Source organism: Phytophthora sojae, assembly GCF_000149755.1.
Source record: "Phytophthora sojae unplaced genomic scaffold PHYSOscaffold_1, whole genome shotgun sequence".
NCBI lineage: Eukaryota > Oomycota > Peronosporomycetes > Peronosporales > Peronosporaceae > Phytophthora > Phytophthora sojae.
This window is the reverse complement of record NW_009258115.1, coordinates 10902024-10921469: the sequence shown is the minus strand read 5'-3', so window position 1 is coordinate 10921469 and position 19446 is coordinate 10902024. Positions and strand designations below refer to the sequence as shown.

The 19446-nt window shown below is 56.8% G+C and overlaps 5 protein-coding genes across 5 annotated transcripts; 2 read left to right on the top strand and 3 right to left on the bottom strand.

Moving 5' to 3' along the window:
• Window positions 1-890: 890 nt before the first annotated feature.
• Window positions 891-2532, top strand: PHYSODRAFT_552991 (hypothetical protein; the record flags this gene model as incomplete). The annotated part of the gene is made up of 4 exons (XM_009518876.1): window positions 891-998; window positions 1115-1176; window positions 1257-2319; window positions 2397-2532. The coding sequence occupies exons 1-4, from the start codon at window positions 895-897 to the stop codon at window positions 2530-2532; spliced, it is 1365 nt and encodes a 454-aa protein (XP_009517171.1). The 5' UTR covers window positions 891-894.
• A 306-nt stretch (window positions 2533-2838) lies between these two features.
• PHYSODRAFT_310044 (hypothetical protein) lies at window positions 2839-6915 on the bottom strand (the record flags this gene model as incomplete). Its single annotated transcript, XM_009518875.1, has 3 exons — window positions 2839-3223; window positions 3303-3442; window positions 3514-6915. The coding sequence occupies 3 exons, from the start codon at window positions 6913-6915 to the stop codon at window positions 2839-2841; spliced, it is 3927 nt and encodes a 1308-aa protein (XP_009517170.1).
• A 264-nt stretch (window positions 6916-7179) lies between these two features.
• Window positions 7180-10784, bottom strand: PHYSODRAFT_349410 (hypothetical protein; the record flags this gene model as incomplete). The annotated part of the gene is made up of 2 exons (XM_009518874.1): window positions 7180-10121; window positions 10149-10784. The coding sequence occupies 2 exons, from the start codon at window positions 10782-10784 to the stop codon at window positions 7227-7229; spliced, it is 3531 nt and encodes a 1176-aa protein (XP_009517169.1). The 3' UTR covers window positions 7180-7226.
• Window positions 10785-11261: 477 nt separating this feature from the next.
• PHYSODRAFT_353701 (hypothetical protein) lies at window positions 11262-12909 on the bottom strand. Its single transcript, XM_009518873.1, has 6 exons — window positions 12527-12909; window positions 12368-12446; window positions 12170-12297; window positions 11982-12100; window positions 11724-11904; window positions 11262-11653 (listed from the first exon to the last, which is right to left on the bottom strand). Exons 1-6 carry the CDS (start codon window positions 12888-12890, stop codon window positions 11409-11411), a joined length of 1116 nt encoding a protein of 371 aa, XP_009517168.1. The 5' UTR covers window positions 12891-12909; the 3' UTR covers window positions 11262-11408.
• A 1652-nt stretch (window positions 12910-14561) lies between these two features.
• On the top strand, window positions 14562-19323 carry PHYSODRAFT_284531 (hypothetical protein). Its single transcript, XM_009518872.1, has one exon. It carries the CDS (start codon window positions 15721-15723, stop codon window positions 16456-16458), a length of 738 nt encoding a protein of 245 aa, XP_009517167.1. The 5' UTR covers window positions 14562-15720; the 3' UTR covers window positions 16459-19323.
• Window positions 19324-19446: the final 123 nt, after the last annotated feature.

The following is a 19446-nucleotide window of genomic DNA, read 5'->3' as shown; positions in this document are numbered from 1 at the left end:
AATGCTTCGTGCTCTAACGCTGAAGGGAACTCGTAAGGCGCCAAGGTATCGATATGAAGATCAGAAGAAAGCACGACATTCGGGTGTGAATAGTTCCTCCGTCTCTTTTCGTGAGTTCTGAACATCGAACAGCTTCGAACAGCTTCGTGCATTCATAATGCACGAAGCTGTTCGAAGCTGTTCCATGGCTTGGAATAGTGCAAAATCAAAGCGTGCCAGGCAACCAAACGGGAGCTAGACCTGAATACAAAATAGTGCATTTCACGCTGTGTCTCATGATATATCGCCAGGCAATAGAGGCCCAGTATTTTTTTTTGGCGGGGGACGACAAAATTCGCCGAGCAATTCTTGTCTGTGTCATTACGCCTAACTACTGCTTCGACTAGAAGTCGTTGTAGACCTTTTCGTTCCTGGCGCTGGTCCGCGACTTAATCTTCGCTGCTGAGAACACCTTTGCCAGCTCCAAGTTCACAATTTTGTTCTTGCCGCGAGTGTTGAATTCATTTGTTATCAGCACACGCTTGGTGTTGTTTTCTCTTTTGCCCAGTCGGACCAAACAAAAAATAATGATGCTAACCGTAAACTGCGTGCCATTAATCGTCAGCACACCACGATAGCGATGAAGACACTCTGATGAAGGCACGTGATGATCTATTGCTGCTGGCCAAGTGTAGGTTCAAGATTGAAGTTTTTCCGCATGGCTACACGTCCAGCAGCGACATAAAATTCATGATTTGGCTACTGTTTCTGTCAATTTTAAAATGAGACGCTAATAAAACCTCAACATCATCGAGGTTTTTCACTACGAATGTCTCAAAAAAGTTGTTGGTCTCCATTACCGAGCGAGAGAGAGAAGCAACGACAGCAACGACGACACCAAGCCCCCAGGCCGAGATGCCCGCCGACGACATCGAGCGCATCGTGGACCGCAAGCTCATCAAGCAGCGCGTGCACTACTATGTGGTGTGGAAGGGCTTCGGGGAGGAGAACAACACCTGGTGCGTTAATGTGCAATACAAGACAAGTCCCGTGTAACCTCCACCTGGGGTGGAAGGTTACCCCCCTACTGCACCTAATACTATACCGACTAATATATTGGAAACTATTATTGCAGGGAGAGCCGCATTGACCTCATGGCCGATGGCTACTCGGACGTCATCAAGCGCTTCGAAGAGCGTACGTGGGGGTCAGCGGCAATTCAAATGGTACAATGGTCTCTAACCGTTATTTTATTGTTATTTATTATTATGCTGCAGAACGCAAGAAGGAGTCGGGAGCTTCGACTCCTCGCGGTCGCAGCCCCGGCCGCTCGACGTCCAAGAGCCCGCGCAAGAGCAAGAGTCCTGGACGTGGCCCCGGTCGCCCGAGGGGACGTCGCAGTCGCTCTCGCAGCGCCTCGGTGAGCAGGAAGCTGCCTGAGAGCAACAACGACGAGGAGAAGAAGGAGGACGCGAAGAAGGAGAAGGAGATGACGTCTCCCAGCTCCACGACCCCGCGGCGACGCAAGAGCCCGAGCAACAACGATGTCGCAGCCAAGGAGACGCCGAGACGCCGATCGACCCGGAAACAGGTGGCGACTGAGACGTCGTCGACGCAGTTTGTGTCGCGTCTGGACGAGCAGAAGGCCGACCCGGCCACGGACGAGGAGGATGATTCGCTTCTGCTGCGATCGACGATTGCCGCGCTGGCCCCGCAGGTGCGCGAGATGGCGCCGCCTGCTCTGCTGGCGGCGGAGACGGACGTGCAGAAGAAGACCATGACCCTCTCGTACGAGGAGGAGGATGAGGCGGGAGTGCTCTTGAAGCCGCACAGCGAGAAGGAGTCGACGACGTCCGAGTCCAGTGCAACGACTAGCCCGGTGCATGATCACGCCGGTTCGGTGCAGGATGATTTGATCGCCAAGGTGGTGGAGAGCGGGTACCTCGCGTCCGTCTTGAGTGTAGCGGCGGTGGTAGGCTCTCTCGTGGCTAGCCAGATGCTGCCCCGCGACAGTGAGGAGGGTACCGAGCTGTGGCGGAGATGGCTGTCGTTCCTCACGCCCGTGGTGGCGCTGCTGCTGTTCTTCCACCAGAAGGATGGGCGTGCTTCGGCCAAGTGGGTTGCGACTGCTCTGTCCTGGCGTGCTGCTGCGGAGCTGCTGCTGTTGATCGGCGGTACGCCTCGTGAGTTCGAGACGATGGTCGCCGGTTCCGCTGGTCTTGCCAACCTGTCGCTGATCATCGCGCTCGTGTTCACTCTGCGCCATGGCGAGCACAAGCAGTCCAAGGCTACACTTGCGCTGCTGACGGTGGGCATGTTGGCGCTCTTCCTTTCGGACAGGTAAGCTTTGTCTCGACAATGTTTTGATCTGTGTGCTGAGCTCTAACTTGACCCTCTCGTTATTTTTTGCTGTCCAGTTGGGTGATCTCAACCGAAAACTCGGAGCTGGAGTCGCGTGTTATCCTCATGTCGGTGGCCGTGGTAAGTACTTCGATCGTGTTTGTGATGGCGAGTCACGAAAGGGTTGACTTACCATGTTGTTTATTCCTTTAGCTGGCAATCGCACTGTCGCCCATGCCGACGGTATCGGCGGAGGATGATGATTAGGATAGGGCGCCTCAGGCCCAGTCGCTCGACGCTGTAATTAGGAGTTTCTGTTTTTGCGCTGACTTCGTTCGGAGGTAGTGCTGTCGCTACTATATGAATTTTATGATCTCCGCTGTTGCCGGCAGGCTGTGTTCAATTTCATCACCTTTCACGCTTACTTGAAGCACGCGCTCTATGTCTTGAGAAATATGATCATCGTGTGGCGTAAGGTTGTGTATTTTCAATCGATCCGCAACTTTGCAGGTGGGCGGACTACTGCAGCGCCAAATGCAGCGTCTTGATCAGCAACTGCTGGCTCTGAACGCTTACGACCGAGTCGACATCACCCTCGCGATGAACCAGCTCCCGAATAACCTCTATCGTCAGTACCGAAGTTGTCTCGGCGCCGTGCATCAGATGCTCGGGTCGCGACGCATACTCCTTCATCGCCTTGTAAAGAAGGGTCTGGCGCATGAGCGACTCGAGCTTCTCCTCGTTCACGCCCGCAGCCGACTCGGCAGCCAGATTGTCCCACAACTCGCCATCATCAACGATGCAGGCTCTCCACACACTCGCACGCATCTCTTCGTACTCCTCAGTAAGGGGGTCCGTAGCCAGGGTCTCCAACGCCTCGAGGGCCATCAAGAAAATGTTGGTTCTGTTGCACAAAACGTCGAAGCAAGATGAGTTAGTAAGGCGACAAACGATAGCCCAATGCTCAAAACATTTCGCTGTACCTCATAGGGTCGTCCTTATCGGCGGAAAGAGCCGATGTCACGCACACGCGAGCTAATTCTTCAGGTGCAAGCGGTTGGGCGCTGATGGGCTCCTTCAGCGGCAATTGCAGCAAGAGCTCCTGGAGTTTTCCACGGATAAGCTGTACCATCACAACACGAAACGTGAGTACACATCCTTCCCAACGAGAGAAGACGGAACAATCCAGCTTACCTCCCGATTGATTTCCTGGACCCTCTCAGGGTGGGACAGACTGGGTGAAGCAAACGCAGCAATCTTGGCAATGCTTGCCATGGTCTTGCGCTTGGGCAACGAGCGCTGCTCGCCCTTTGTTTCACGCAGCGCAAGTGTTGCTACCTGGTCATACCGCTCAATGGAGACCGCAGTCAGCCATCGGTACTTCCTCAGGTGCTCTCGGCTCTTCATAAACTTGTGCAGCGAAGGCGCGAAAATTTGCGAATGAGCCAGAAGGTAAGCCATCATAGTCGGCGAAGCCGCACTAGCTTCTCGGCTGCCTTGGGCCCACGGGTTCCGAACCTCGCCGTTGTACCAGCGGAAAATAAAGTCGTCGAAACCCTCGTACTTCTTGCAGTATGACTCCAGCCTCTTCGACGCGGGGCTCTTGGGCAGCTTGCCAAGAACGCAATCCAGCTTGGACAAATTCTCCGAGTCTTCAAAAAAGACCAGATAGACCATGCCTTCGTAGTAAGAATATTTCTCGCAGAGCTCGACACTTTTGCTGAATAGATCTGCTCGCTTCCGCGTCACAAAACCATCCTGGTCAAAGTCGACAGCCATATCACTTTCTTGAGATGGGGTCTGTGTCGCGATGTATACCAACGGGTTCAGCGTCACCCGCTTGGTAAAAGTTTCTTCCTTCCGGAGCTCGTCTGCTTCATCACTTGAAGCCAGAGGAATAAATCGAGCGTAGTCGTCCAGCAGCACTGTTCCTAGTCTCCGAATCTGATCAGTCAGCTCGAAAATCTCATCGTACTGCCAGCGAATCTGCTTGTCCGCCGAGCTCGACTGCGAGTATCCAGCAAGAACTGACAGTCGAGAAATTTGGTTAGCCAGAACTTCTCGGACATCGCGCGTGAAAGCCCAGCTTCCGGTTGCCGCAAAGCTAGCAGTAGAGCTCTGCACAGGAGTGCGGAGCATACTTAACATGGCATACCCACTCTCAAGCAACGCGTACAGATACGTCGCGTCACTTTCACCAATGGAGGTCGCAAGGTACTGCACTTCGTCACCCAAGTGCTGGAAGAGCTCAGTGATCTTGCTCACTTCACAGTAGAACACATCAAAGGAGTTGTAGCCTGCGAGACGGAGCTGTTCTTTCTGGTATCCGCGCTTCTCGACAGTTTTCTCAATCGCGTGAAGAAGGAACTTCCCGGTTAGTCGCTGCTGAATTTTTTGCACCTCTGACGAAGTCTCATCGTCGGCAGCCCCCGAAGACAGAATTGAAGCTTGGAACTTGCTAAGAGCAATCGCAGCGTGCAGCTTCTCCTCGTTTTCGGTCAGGCAGCGCTTCAGCTCACCAGAATCTTCAATGAATTCCCAAACCGACGAGCAGCGACGCTGCAAGAACTCCATAAATGCCGCATGACGATTTCTCTTATCTTCCAGCTGGTAGCGCACCAACTTCGGCGTGACTGAAGAAATATCAGCGTCGCTCTCCTGTGCGTCGGACTGAGCAGGGGGAGCATCATCGCTGGCTCCCTTCTCCCAGCGCAATCCGGACGACGACTTTGCATCCAGGATCTGGAGGTCCACCGAGACAGCAGCTTGCGCAACAGCACCGACATCTCTCGAGCTCACACGAAGAGCTGACGCGGAATCCGGGTCGTCGTGAAAGTGCGTCAAGATCAGACGAACGTAATCCTCCACACTAAGGCTCTCACCGAGAAAATGTGAAGATTCGCTGGTCAAATAGCTTGCTTCCTCACGTCGCCTGCGCGTCCTCTCCACAGATGCCTCAGACGGAGCTGGGGCCGCCAAACGCTCCAGCTTCTGCATGTCCGAGGCCGTCGCCATACAAACCGATCCGCTCGGTGCCTTCGGGTCTTCATCCATCAGCAAAAACGACACGGAGCCCTTTACAGCATTGTTGTCGAACGAACTCTGGTCCACGCGAGCTCCAAACGCCAACGCCAGTCGTCCTTGAGCACCTTGAAGCGGGAATGCCGCCGAGCGCACACTTGTCTGCCCGGCTTGAGGCAGCAGAATGGTAGAAAACTGGACCGGCAGCATCTGCGTCCACACCAGATAAAGCGCGCCACGCGTAATGGGGAAACTCTCCACCGCAAAGAACTGCTTGGCATTCTGCTCATCGAAGGCCGGCTCATAGTCCAGCACGCACGCCCACTCGAGCTCAGGCGGCGTGTCGTCATCCACTGGTCCAAGAGAGAACTGGAACAGCGCATACTTCACCTTGGCATTCGTCCCAGCTCGCGACGAGGAGCACACGAACGCCACCAGCAACGCGAAGCACGTCTCCTGCACGTAGGGCATCGACACAACGTACACCTTGGCCAGATGAGCCTCCGGGAAGTTGTCACTGAAGTAGCTGATGGCCACGCGGCTGGCGTCAAAGTGCCACTGAGAAACACACGAGCAGTCCATCACGTCCCCCGTGCTGAACGTACGTCGCTCGAGCATGCCGTCCTGGAACAGCACCAGCATGTCGGCCGTCTCGTCCATCTCTCCGCTGCTGCTCATGGACGCCGCGTCCCTCAAGGCCGATGGCAGCACGCGCAGGTACTTGATAGGCTGGTTCAGGTCCAGCTCTCCTCCATCAGCTCCCGATCTCGACGCCGTGGACGAGAAGAAAAACTGCGACACAGACTTGGTGATGCCCGACAGGAAGCCCGCGCTCTGCTTCTCAAAGGCGCGCACACGGATGCGTCGGTCGTCCAGCGCCACCTCCCACACGTTGCCCTGATTGCTCCAGCACACCAACCCCGTAGCGTCGTCGTGGATCTCCTCGTCCTCCTGGGTGGCCACCATAGCGGCATTTGGGCGCGTGGTCACGTGCTCATTGACCCCCAACGGGATCTGCACGCTGAGCGGAACGCTCTCGTAGGGCAGCTCGATGTCCTCCCAGAAGAGCACGATGCCGCTCTTGCCCACGACCATGAGGCTCAGGCTCTGGCTGTAGAGCGCGAAGAGGAACGGGTGCAGCACCTCGTCCGGCTCGAGCTCGTCGGGCAGCTGCAGCGCGATGACCTTGCCGCGCTCCTGCTGCCACAGCAGCATCTTGGTGCGCAGAGGCAGCACGAAGTACGGGACCCACTGGCGGCCGCTGCGGTGGCGCGCGGAGGGCACGGACGCCCTGCAGCAGCGCACCTGGACGCGCTGGTGGCGCGGCAGCTGCGGCCACTCCTTGCGCAGCTCCTCCAGCACCTGGGGCGGCAGACTCGCGCCCTCCACGATGGTGCAGCTGCGCGAGTCCACGAGCAGCGACGCGCTCTCCTCCGCGTCGCCGGCGCCCGAGCGCGGCGCGTACAGCGCGTCCCAGTGCTCCAGGCGCTGGCGCTTGCTGGCGCTCAGCGCGTCGGCGGACAGCAGCCCCGCGCGCTTGGACGGCACCTCCACGAACTTGCGGGCGCGAAACATTCCGCTGCTGCTCGCTCCGGGAGCTTTGATTTCACTATGGGGTGGTTGGTTGAAATGTATGGGGCTGTGAAATGTAATATATAAACTGTAACGTCTTATATTTACTTAGACGCAGCGAGACATGGCTACATTTGACGATGGTCAAGTGGTTGCTGCTGTTGGTTGTTGTCACTCGTTAAATACGTCTACAGTGTCCTGGTGTCTGTCTTAATGCCTTGGGGGTTGGCTGTGTGAGCACGAGGGATAACTATCAAAACCCTGCTTAAGTAACAAATTTGAATATGGTCAGGTCTGTCGTGGTTGAACTGTCATCAGAAGCCGAGCGTCGCGCGCTGGTTCCGGTACTCGAGCTCGGCGTCCGGTGACGTGGCGTTAGCTGCCACCTGATCGGCGGTGCTGCCGACGGAGGACGAGATACTGCCCGCTGCGGGAGCGCCGTCGGTCGAGCCACGGCCCTGGTTCATGAAGTGTTGGTGGGCCAACTGGAGCACCTTGACCCACTTCAGCATCTCCTCGTGGCTCTTCGCAGTCATCCGCGTCTGGTGCGTGGGCGAGCAGATCATAAACTCGTTGGGCTTGCCCACCTCCTTGCCGTGCAGGATCTCCAGAGACTTGTGCATGAGTGGGATGGAGCCGCGCGGCTCGCGATCACCCTCTCGCTTGTAGTAACGGAGATATCCGTCCGGCTCGATGTTGCACCACCGCTCGCGAACACCACGCAGCGACATGTTTCCGAACGTGCCCTTCTCATTCGAGTGCGTAGGGTGCTTCCGGAGAACACCGCTCATCATCGGCAGCATGCCCTCTCGAGGGACCTGGTTCGAGTTGGAGTTGTAAGACATTGAGCCCATAGATGCACTGCTGCTGCTGCGCTGGGTCAAGTTCTGCTCGTGTCGCTCGGAGCCCCGTTGACCGTTAGCTGAGGGTCTGCTGCCACCATGCGAACCCCTGAAGGAGCCTCGAAGCCCGCTAAGCGACGCTCGCGAGCCCGCGGTAGATCTCCGAGGAGGGTCTTGCATCGTAGGTGGGCCGACAATCGAAGGTCTCAAGTACGTCTCCTTGGTCTTCGCAGACACGTTGAGCGTACCATTCGTCAGCGCCTGGAACTGATCCTGCACGATCTTCATCTCGTCCTTCAGCTGCAGCCGCCGCTTGCTCAATTCGCCCTTGCGCTCCTCGTCCTTCTCACCTGCCGCCTTTGCGAGCTGGACAACAGTTTCGTGCAACTGAGCTTGAAGCTTCGTCAGCTTGTTTTGCAGCCGCGATGTCTCCGACACGCGTTCGTGCGGGGCCTCGTCGATGTCAACAGTATCGACTGACGAATCTGCGTGCTGCAGTGCAACCTTTTTGCCTTCATCGACGTCGAAGTAAACTTTCAGGTCGTTCTCCATTCGCCGCATATCGTCTAGTGCCGTCTTCAGATCATCCTTCAGGTCAGCTCGTCGCAGCGAAAGGTTCTCAGCCTGCTGCTGGTCTCCACTTGATGTCGCCTTCGCGATTCCAGCCACCGTTTCCCGCAGGTTCTTCCGCAGCAAGGCAATCTTGTTCTCCAAGAAGATCAGTTGAGGTGGGCGCTCACCGCTAATAAATTCATCCTCGCGCTTGACAGCCGCCGTTGCCACGTCCATTTGGTTCTGGAACTGGTGGATCTCCGATTCCACGAACTTCGTTCGCTCCTCTTCCAGCTTGATGTCTTCCTCCAGATGATCACGTTGCGCCTTAATCTTCTCGAGAAGTCGTTCACGTGCATCCTCAGCGCGGGTATCGATGGAACCTCGTTGCACCATTGAGCCCAAAAACGCTGGCGAGAAAAACTTGATCTCGCCGGCGCTGTTCGTATCCACCTCGAGGTCACCATACTCATCAAGCTCCTTCTGCAAAGCATCAAGAGTCTCCTCGATCTTAACGCGTGCAGCCTGTAGTTCCTCGTTTTCGGCGATGATTTCAGAAACTTCCTTCTCGAGCTCCGCGGTTCGCTGGGTCAGCTCTGCTGTCCTCAAGACCTCTGGCGACTCGAACTCTCCAGCCGTTTGCTTGTCTAACTGCTCAATCACCTCCTTCAGTGAAGCCGCCTCTTGGACCAAGTGCTCACGCTCCTTCTCCAAGGTTTCTTTGTGCTGCTCCTCCCCTTCAATTTGTGATTCCATGACCTCGCACTTCTTTTCCATCTCAAGCCGCTTAAGCTTCATGTGCTGCTTTGTAGACGCCCACACTTGCTTGTGAAGTTCGTAAGACACCAGGATCTGGAAATATTCCATCCGACGCGAGTTCTGCATCACTCTTGCTGCACGAGCCTCTTTTCCTTCTTCCGTCTCTTCGTGGGGAATTTCTTCTTCGACTCGGCCAACGATGCCTTTCGTGATATCAGCGAACTTAATCCGAACGGGGCGTACCATCCGAGCAAGTAACTCCAGCACCTCCGAGTACGTGTATCCCGCCAGCGAGATCCCATTCATCATCGTCACGCGCATATTCACTGCAAGACGCTTCTCAGGCTTGACACTCCAGTTATAAATCTCTGCAGGGCTAGCCATTCCGTTCGGTAACTTGTAAATCTCGGCGATATGGACCTGGAGATCCGTGAATTCCGTACCAGGGATTCCAGCAATTTGCTTCAGGTTGAGTCCAAGCCGGCCAGGGCCAAACGTTACCTCGATCTCGTGTACCCAGTTGTAGATAACTCCAGTTTTCATGGGCGGTCGTAACCATTGCGTGTGTCCGTAGGGTGATACATAGTACGTCTTGCCGTCGTTCGTTTTACTTTGACGAGTAGACCAGCCCTTCGGCAATGCAAGGATCTCTCCGGAATCCAACACCTCGACCGATTCGCACGGCAGCTTCTTCCGGATCCGTGCTAGCATCTCTTCCAAGTTCGCGTCCAGAGGAGTCGTCTTCTCAGCAGACTCTGCCACAGCAGTGATTGTCGCGTGCTCGCCTTCCTCCGCAGCAGCGTTTTCTACGGGCTTCTCCCCATTCTCGGTCTGATCTTGCTCGGACTCTTTAGCTTCCGCTTCCGTCGCAGCCGGATTGTTTGCGTTCTCTGTCTCTGTGTCGGTAGGCGCGTCAAGCAGCTCAGGAACCGCTGCAGGCGACGCCGACTCCAGCTCTTGCGGAAGTTGCAAGGCGGTCTCAGGGGTAGCGGCTGCTCCGTCATGATCGTCGCCAGCAGGATCAACAGCATCATCATCCCCCATTAACAACTCAGGCTCCGCCGCGGGTGTCGAGTCATTTACTTCCTCCCACTCTGCAGGTGCAGGGGACTCCGGAGCGATAATCGTCAACGGAGCTTCCAGCTTTGCGCCAACCCCACCCTCTGCAACCTCGGATCCAGCTCCAACTTCTTTGTTCTCGACAACTTGCTCCTCCACCGCTGCTTCCGCTTCCTCTGTCGGTTCGTTATCACTAACAGCGTCAGGTGTTGACACATCAGCAGCGAGCGCTTCGTCCTCTGTCAACGGATCTTCCTGCTTCTCTTCAGCAGCACTAGGCTCCTCCACTTCAACCTCCTTCTCCTCCGCACCAGCGTCACCACTCTCAGCTGGCGCTGGCTCCGCTGCTTCCTCCTCATCCGGAGTCGACGGCTGCTCCTTCTCCTCAACGTCAGCTCCGGCCGCATCATTCTGCTCTGCTGGTGCCGCTGCTTCTGCATCTTCCTCCTTCGCAGCGCCATCGCCCTCTGCAGCTTCAGTAGGCGGATCCTCTGCTTGCTCCGCTGTCTCAGCAGCAGCGCTATCTTCCTTCTCCTCCTCCTTTGCAGCAGAATCTTGGGCCTCCTGCGCATCGGCGACTTGCGCGGCCTCTAGGGGCGCGACGGGCTCTGTTGGGGGCGTGGCCTGCGCCTCGACCTCTGGCGGCGCGTGCGGCTCCATCTCTGCTGTGTGTGCTGGCGCGTCCCTGTTGGAGCGGCGCCGTGGTCCCCGACGCGCGTGGCTTGCGACGTCGTGTCCTTGAAAGCTCTACAATCCCCCCAGCTGCGGGCTACTGTACGAACTTCAGATTAAGTACGAATACGCAGCGCGCACTTGTCGCTGGATTCGCTCGAACAGAGCAGCGGCTTCAACTCGCGATCTGATCGACGCTCGCAATATCGAGGCAATGGCAGCGGAAGGCTTGGGGGCCCTTGGAGCTCCAGCGCAAAAGCTAATATAAGGCCGTGGTTGTGCTCGCTCGCAAGTTTTGAGACTAAGTTTTTTGCGGTTGTCTATGGCACGGATGACCAGCGATAAATGCAGCTGAGGGTGTAGAAGGCGCCGGAGGCCTCGGTTGCTGCACCCGTGAGTGTTCGTAGTATGGGCTCAGCGTTGCGCTAGACTTCATCGCCCTGATGTTGGTGCGACACAGACTGTTGAAGCCAGATGGATTCCTGATTACGTGTTGAGCGGCGAGTTCAACTCACAAGAGCTACGCTAGCCGCACGCAGCCTTCATTTTCCTCCCGTCGCTCCACCAGAACGCTCGACCATACCATAGAGTGGGTCCTAGAGGCTCGCGAGCTTAGACCTGCGGGGCCTCGACCAAGCAGAAGCCGTCGCTGCACTCGCTGCTCTTGGACTGCAGCTCCAGCGCGCGGCTGCCGTCGACGATCTTCTCGGGCGAAGCCGCGACGACGTGGCGTCTGGCCATGCGCGTCTCGCGGATGAACTCGCACAGCGAGATCTGCGCGAGGTCGTCGGGCGAGAGCTTCTTCTTCGGGCTCTTCAGCACCATGATCTTCGTGTTCAGGCGGCGGTTGGCTTCGGCTGAACAAAAGGCACGACGTTAGCACGAGTGTCTGTCAACACGAGCGAACAGCAGTGGCAGGCAACGCACTTCGTGATCGCACGCCGTAGAACTGGCAGACGCTGTGAACGATCAGTCGGTGGAAAGCCGAGTCCAGAAGTGGCAGGATCAACCGCACGTCCTTCTCGCTTGCGCGCATCAGCTCAATCGGGTGCTTCAGCATGCGGAACAGCGGAGTTGCAACCTCCAGCTCGGATGGAACTTCTCTCCACTGTATTGCAACAGCCAGCCCGTTAACACGCTACTTCGAATACTCTTCAAAACGCGGTGTTTTATCCATACCGGTACCTGAATGAAGTGCAAGACCACGTATTCCACTGCTTCAATAAATGGCGCAAACGAGTTGAACGACCGCAACATCAGTGTCCGTGCGCGGCGGTCGACTCGGGTAAACATTTGCTCGGCCTCTGGTACAGTCAGCAACAACAGATTAGACACAAACAATAAAGCAGCAGCTACAGTAAAAACCAACTCACCGTTCCATTCATCCTTGCGTCGATTGCGTGGGGCATGGGGTCGGTTGTTCTCCTGTGCGCCTCCTCCCTTGCGGAACTCCGTCTGCAAGTCTTCGTTCTGCGGCTCTGCCAGCTTCTGGAAGTTTGATCTGAATGCAGCACGCAGCGACACTTCAGCTACCTTTTTCCCCAGACAGCCACAATAGTGGCTACACTAACCTCCACTCGACGTTGATGTCCATGTGCTCCATCAAGTCTTCCAGCCGCGTGGAGGCCGCGCGGTTGCCAAAGTGGTGGTCTGCCAACAGCAATAGCGCACATTCAGCATTATCCCCAACACGCAACACCCGAAACCCTGCTTGCTTCTGCTCTCCCCACCGTTGAACCATCGCTGCTGCTTGCGCACGCCCACGGGCAGCTCGTTGGGCTTGGACAGGTACCCGGCCGAGCGGATCGGGTGGATGTTGATCAGGCGCTTGCTGCGCGCGAGCGGCGACTCGCTGCCACGCTTCTGCGGCGTACGCGCGCGGCTGGAGCCGTTGCCGTTGCTGCTGGAGCGCTGCACGGCCGCGATCGTGCTCTTCTTGGCGGCGCCGTCGTCCGCGGCCGTCTCGGTGCGCAGCGGCGCGATGGGGCCCTCGCCCCACGCCATCTCCAGCTCCAGCTCGCTGCCGCAGAGCGAGCTGACCTCCGAGTCGCTCAGGTCGGGCGCCTCCGTCGCTAGCTTGATCACGTGCGCCATGGCGTCTGCAGCCGAGTCGCGGAATGGGTTCTGCGCCCAGAGGGAAAAGTACCAACACTCACAAAAACCTATCGAGCAGCTTAAACCTGTGATAAGCAGTGGTATCTATTATATCCAATGCATTTAATAAAGTAAAGATCAAGCCTACTTTATAGCATATGATTTCTATATGGCTTGAAAAGTCGGTCGGATTTTACAGCCGACCAGTTTTTGTCAGCGACCAAACTTGATCTTGCTGTTTGTATGAGCACCAAAAACGGTCCGATGACCAGCTGACCAAAAGCGCCGTACTGAAACCAAGTCACTCTGCTCTCGTCGACACGGATGCCTGCGCCGGCGCGGTCATTGGGCAATTCATCTGCTAGACCCCCGCAGCAGCTTCAGCCATGGCGATGGACCTCACGGCGGAGGACGACGACCTGCTGAGCTACTTCCTGGCGGCCGATGTGGCGGCCGAGCACATGCCGCAGGCGCGCGGCGTGGCGGACGCGGGCGCCGCGGTGTCCGCCGCCGCCGAGCAGTTCACGCTGGGCCAGACGGTGCCGCTGGCGTCCGAGCGGACGTTCGGCAGCGAGCTGATGCCGTCCTCGACGCCCGCCAGCAGCAGCGGCGGCGGTGGTGGCAGCAACCAGGCCGCTTCCGCCTTCCAGCAGGCGCAGAGCAGCTTCGCCTCGGAGAGCTCCATGATGCGGCCGTCCGCCAACGACGACGACACGGCGTCCAACACGGGCGGCCTGGACTCGGACGAGAAGCGGCAGCGACGACTGGCCAGGAACCGCGAGTCGGCGCGGCAGAGCCGCCGCCGCAAGAAGCAGTACCTGGAGTTGCTGGAGGAGAAGGTGCGTTGTCTGTAGAGTCGTGGTAGTGGCAGAGTGTACAGGGTGGAGGAGTCTGACGCGGGATTTATTGGTGTGCAGGTGTCGCAACTGACGGAGAGCATCGATACGACGCGTGCAAGCCACTTGGAGCACGCGGATGAGGCACTGAACCAGGTGCGCTCGGACATTTTGAAGAGCCTCGCGGATGACATGAAGAATGGCGGCTCGGAGGAGGTGCGCACGTGGTTGTTGAGGTCTTGCATTGAGGTGTTGTTGGGGGCGTGGACTGAACTAGTGATGCAATGCAATACGCAGACCGTTCACGAGAAGATTCGACAGGGAATCATGCTGATTCTGGAGCGGTTCGGGCCAAACAGTGTCGTACGTGCGATAAACGATCTGCTAAGGACGTCGCCACCTCTCTGACCCCCTGCCTCCTCACGTGTTATAGGAACGGGTTGCTGTGAAGGACTACAACTTCCGCCAACTGGACAACCTGCTGTTGCCTCCATACTGCCGATTCCTCCTGTGGCTCAGCATCCAGTACGAATCGTTCTTTGAGGAAGCAAACGGGATGTCGAAGAACGGAGCTGAGGGTATGGAGAAGAAGAAGACGCCCATGATGGTGAAGAAGGACACGCTCTGGTCAACGCTGACTAGCGACCTGGCGCTGACATACGAGCAGGATGAAAAGCTCAAGTCGCTGTACAAGTAAGGACTCGCTTGTGCGACCAAATGAATTGCAGGTGTGGATCGGTAAACTGATGCATATCCGTCGTGTTATTTTGCTGTTGCAGATCGGGCGACACGAAGACCAACAAATCAGAGCGTCGACGGGTGGCGATGGCTGTGGTACGTGTTGTGTGTCTGCGTGCTACTCCTGGTCAAGTGCTTACTGGCTTCCGTGTGTTCACAGACATATTTAAGCAAGCTAAAGAAAAGCCTTGAGCTGCGCTCGGAAGCGGTCCAACGACAGACGGAGATGTTGCACTCGATCCTGACTCCGCAGCAGTCACTCACATACTTGCGGTGGGTGGACGCCAACCAGGATCGGCTGCCTAACTACATCGACAAGACGCAGTCAGTGCCGCACACACCCGCTTCCGATGCGGTGCGGGCCATCCTGAAGAAGGACGACCGCGATCTTACGGTGGAAGACGTCACAGCCCTGCTTGGAGAGCTCTAGCCCCGGACCAACCTTGCGTTTTGCACCGTGCCTCGCTGCTCGTAAGCCCCCACAGCCCATCGAAGTGGCCAGCCACTCGTCGCTTTCATTAGTGTCGATGGCCGACGTGTTAGATTAACATCGAACCAATAGCCATTTCCATGCGCCGTGTGAACGTCATATCTGCTAGACTTTTCAGTACTGGTCCTTGTCTCACTCTGGTCTTGATATCGATGTCGTCCACCTAGGATAGGACCCAGTGGGCCAACCTCTTCAACGTGTGATTCAGTCAACCGATTGTGTTGACGTCGGTCTAGTGATGACGTCGAAGGATTGGAACGATATGTGCGCACATCCATTGCACCACGACTGGCAAAGCTGAAGCTGAAGCTGAAGCATATCCTCACTTTTCAACTTGCAATTTCAAGCTCAAGCGACTTTCCTATCAAGCATGGCTCCGTCCACCCCCAAGCTCTTCACGCCTGTGACTCTCGGCGGCAAGAACCCCATCCAGCTCAAGCACCGTGTGGCAATGGCAGCGCTTACGCGTCTCCGTACTGGTGCCGAGGGTGTCCAAAAGCCCATGGGTGTCGAGTACTACTCGCAACGCGCCACGGACGGCCGACTTATCATCACGGAGGCCACCGACATCAGCAAGCAAGGCAACGGCTACTACGGAGCGCCCGGCCTGTACACGCAGGAGCAAGTCGAGGCGTGGAAGCCTGTCGTCAAGGCCATCCACGACAAGGGCGGCAAGGTGTTCGTGCAGCTCTGACACACGGGTCGCGTGAGCCACCCGCTGAACCAGCCCAACGGAGGACTGCCCGTGTCGGCTAGTGCCATCAGCATGGAGGCCGTGACGAGCCACGCCATCACTTCCGAAGGCCGCAAGGACCACGTCACGCCCCGTGCATTGGAGGCGGACGAGATCCCCGGCATCGTAGAGGACTACAAGACTGCGACGAAGAACGCCCTCACCGCGGGCTTCGACGGTGTGGAGCTCCACTCTGCCAACGGATACCTGCTGGAGCAGTTCCTGTGCGACTCGACCAACAAGCGCACGGACAAGTACGGCGGCTCCATTGAGAACCGCGCCCGCTTCCTGTTGGAGGCTCTGGAGGGAATCCTCTCGGTTGCAGACTTGAGCAAGGTTGCCATTCGTCTGTCGCCCTATGGCATCACCTTCGCCTGCACGGACTCGGATCCGTTGGCGACGTACGGCTACGTTATCCGCAAGCTGAACGACTACGACCTGGCCTACGTGCACCTGGTCGAGCCCTACGGCTGGCACTTCACCGGCCCTCTTGTCCCGGAAGGCGGCATCTCGCCGGTCCTTCGCCCGATGTACAACGGTGTGATCGTCGCTGCCGGTGGCTTTGACCGCACCAAGGCCATCAAGAACGTTGAGGAGGGCTACGACGACATCATCGCGTTTGGTCGCGACTTCATCGGCACGCCCGACATTGTGGAGCGCCTGAAAGCGGACAGGCCCCTGAACGAGTTCAACCAGAAGACGTTCTACCCGCAGCCCAACGACCCGCTGGAGAAGGGATACCTCGACTACCCCTTCCTGCAGGAGAAGTAAGCTTGCGCATAGTATCAGATGTGTACGCAAGTATTGTCGTCGTTGAGCTAGGTTGTCAACACCCGTTCATCTGACCTTTACTTGAAGTGCTACTTGATAAGAGCTGCGTAAGATGCTCAAGAATTTATCAGAGCTGAACAAACATCTGCGTTGTCACTCCTACCTTACCTTAGTCAGAGTTTTAGCTTGCAGTGCTATCCCAGCTTACTCCTATGCCGTTCGTTTGCAATCAAATTTACCTACGGCATGTAATGTTGCTGACTGCTGTGCTCAAGGACCTTATCCCGAGTAAGTGTTCCATGCAACGCGGTACAAGCTAGCAACAGCCAGTTGGGTGCGGTAAGAGGACCCTCTCGTTGCACTAAGAGCGCAATAACCGACTCGACCGAGTACTATCCCGATTCAACCCAACCGGAGTTATCGCTCACTTCTCGATTTCCTACGAAGCGCGCATCGCCTCGTCCAAGCCACCAACCAACCGCATCGACAACTCCAAAAACAAGATGAACCAGGCAATCAGCACCCAGACACCGTCCAAGCCCGCGGAAGTCCCGTACTGGAACCAGAACGATGCTGCAGCGTCCCAGCCAGCAAAGGACCTCGAGAGCGAGGACGGGCTGACGAGGGGTCAATGGCAAGTCGGCTTCTGGGAGTGCTTTACGGACCTGATGCCCAACTGCTTCATGGTCACGTGCTGCTCGTGCATCTCGATGGCGCAGATCGCCGACCGCCTCGGCGTCGCTACCTACTCGAAGGCCCTCCTCATCTGCTTGGCAGTAGTGCTGGTCGAGTTCGTGGTAGCTGGTCTCGCCTCCACTGCAGCCTCCAGCAGCGCAATGGTCGAGACCAACTACACCAACACCGGGACTGCGGTCACCTACTCGACCAACGACGGGAGCGGCGCTGTGCTCATCTATCGGGGCATCATGGTGCTCGTACGCGTGGTGTTCGCTCTCTTCGTGATGCACCTGCGCAAGGCGGCCCGCCAGCGCTTCCAGATCCCCGGCAACTCCCGCGAGGACTTCTTCGCTTCACTGTGCTGCTCTTGCTGCGTCCTCGCTCAAATGGCGACCCACATCAAGAGCTACAAGCCCGGCAGCTGCGACTTCGGCCCGGTGGCGGACACGCTGCCCCCTTACTCGGAGTAAGAACTGGTGTCTCTCTCTTCGTTCGAACTCGAGGCAAGTCTTCACACGTTCCTAACGTCATATACACTGTCGATCGTTTTTGCGTTGCTAAAATGAAAATGCCCCCTCATGGTATCGACTGTGCCTTGTTGGAGTTCACTTCAACTCTTTTCTCTAAATTTCAGAAATATTCAAAAACGTTAGCATCTGATTCCAAAACTGAAGTGAAGAGCTACGGTGCCTGTGTTAGGATGAAGGTGGTGGTGGGGCTCGCCTCTCTCGCGCTGGCCGCTGCCGCCGCAGTCGCTGGGGCTCTCGTGGAGCGCAAGCGCCAGCTCGACCTCAAGACGTGCGGCTGCGGCGACGGCGAGTGCTGCAACTCGGTGCGGCCCTCGGAACGGCGTTACCAGCTGCCCCGCGCTCATGTGGAACATTGGGACACCCGCAACGGCGAGTGCGACCCCAGCTGGGCCAAGATGGCCCCGGGGGGGGCCGCAGATACAGCGGGTGACAAGCCTCGCACCAGCTTCGGCACGCTCATCCTGTTGCGCCACGGCCAGAGCGTGTGGAACCGCAAACCCGACCGCCCCACGGACCTCTGGCGTTATGCGGGATCCATCGACATCCCCTTGAGGTGAGGTACTAGAGAGACTGGGCTAGAGAGTGGAGTGTGGGTTATTGAAGTGAGTTGGTTGTGAGCAGTGCCGTGGGTATGCAGGAAGCGTACGAGGCGGGGAAGAGGCTGGAGTACGTGCCGATCGACGTGGTCTTCTGCTCGCAGATGGATCGGGCGCGCACGACCATGTCGTTGGCATTGAGCGTACACTCCAGCAAGAAGACCCCCGTGGTGGAGCACCGCTCTCCGCTGGACAAACCTTGCTTTGACGGTGTGAATGACAAGAACCCCTACGACTTTGTACGTATTTTTTTTCCTTGGTTGGCCGTCTGATGTTGAAGTCACTGATCTGTTGGTATTGCGAGGATACAGATCATTCCGGTGTATGTGTCGCCGACGCTAAACGAGCGGAACTTTGGTGACTTGCAGGTTTGTGCGGGGCTGAGCTTTACTATTGAAGAGCGATGTCTTGGAGCTAATTTGTGGCTGCGGTGACGGATGGTAAAGGGTGTTCCGAGTACGAAGCACACTGTGCTGTTCAACAGGGAACACGTCAAAAAAATACGGAACGACTACTACACCCGGTTCCCAGGAGAGAATGGCGAGAGTTGCGAGGATATTCACAACCGGACCATTCCCTTCTTCAACTCGTTTATTCTTCCGCATCTTGCTGCGGGGCGCAACGTGTTGGTCTCCTCGCACGGTTTCGTCATCCGGACGCTCATAAAGTACCTGGATGGCATGGATGCACACGAGTTCAACGAGCAGATGAAGCTGGAGAAGTCAGCCCCCGACAAATGTCTGCTGCTCGCTCCGACAGGTATGTTATAGAATACTTCCTCTCATATGTGAAACGCTGAGGCACCTCAACTCACTCTGTCTTGGCCCAGGCGTTCCACTCATGTACAAATACGAGAAGGGCAAATTCACCAAGCTCGCACAGACGCGCCGCGACCGCGCCGAGAGTTTAAGTCGAAGCATTGCACCGTACTAGTGCAAGCATCAATTTTGACTGGCATGATAGTGACGGCTTGATGGGGGGATAGAATGCATCGGATCGAACTGCTGTGACGTTGTTCTTCACACAATAGGAGAGGGGGTGTTCAAATTAAACCACCGGCGCCACGAAAGATCAAGGTCGGGTTGCTTATTTGCATTGGTGCGCGCATCTTCGTGCTTCGGCATCGTCGACTCTGTTTTTCTATCTCCTATCTGCTGGTGATGGTGGAGTTTAGCTGCGTGTTT

What these genes read in the sequence shown, in the direction of transcription:
- PHYSODRAFT_353701 (XM_009518873.1), bottom strand. Translation starts at nt 12,890, where the DNA reads ATGGCGCACGTGATCAAGCTAGCGACGGAGGCGCCCGACCTGAGCGAC. An exon ending in GCAGCAGCGATGGTTCAACG is followed by an intron (nt 12,447 to 12,526) that starts GTGGGGAGAGCA and finishes TGCTGTTGGCAG; the next exon opens with ACCACCACTTTGGCAACCGC. An exon ending in GACATCAACGTCGAGTGGAG is followed by an intron (nt 12,298 to 12,367) that starts GTTAGTGTAGCC and finishes TGCTGCATTCAG; the next exon opens with ATCAAACTTCCAGAAGCTGG.
- PHYSODRAFT_284531 (XM_009518872.1), top strand. Translation starts at nt 15,721, where the DNA reads ATGGAGGCCGTGACGAGCCACGCCATCACTTCCGAAGGCCGCAAGGAC.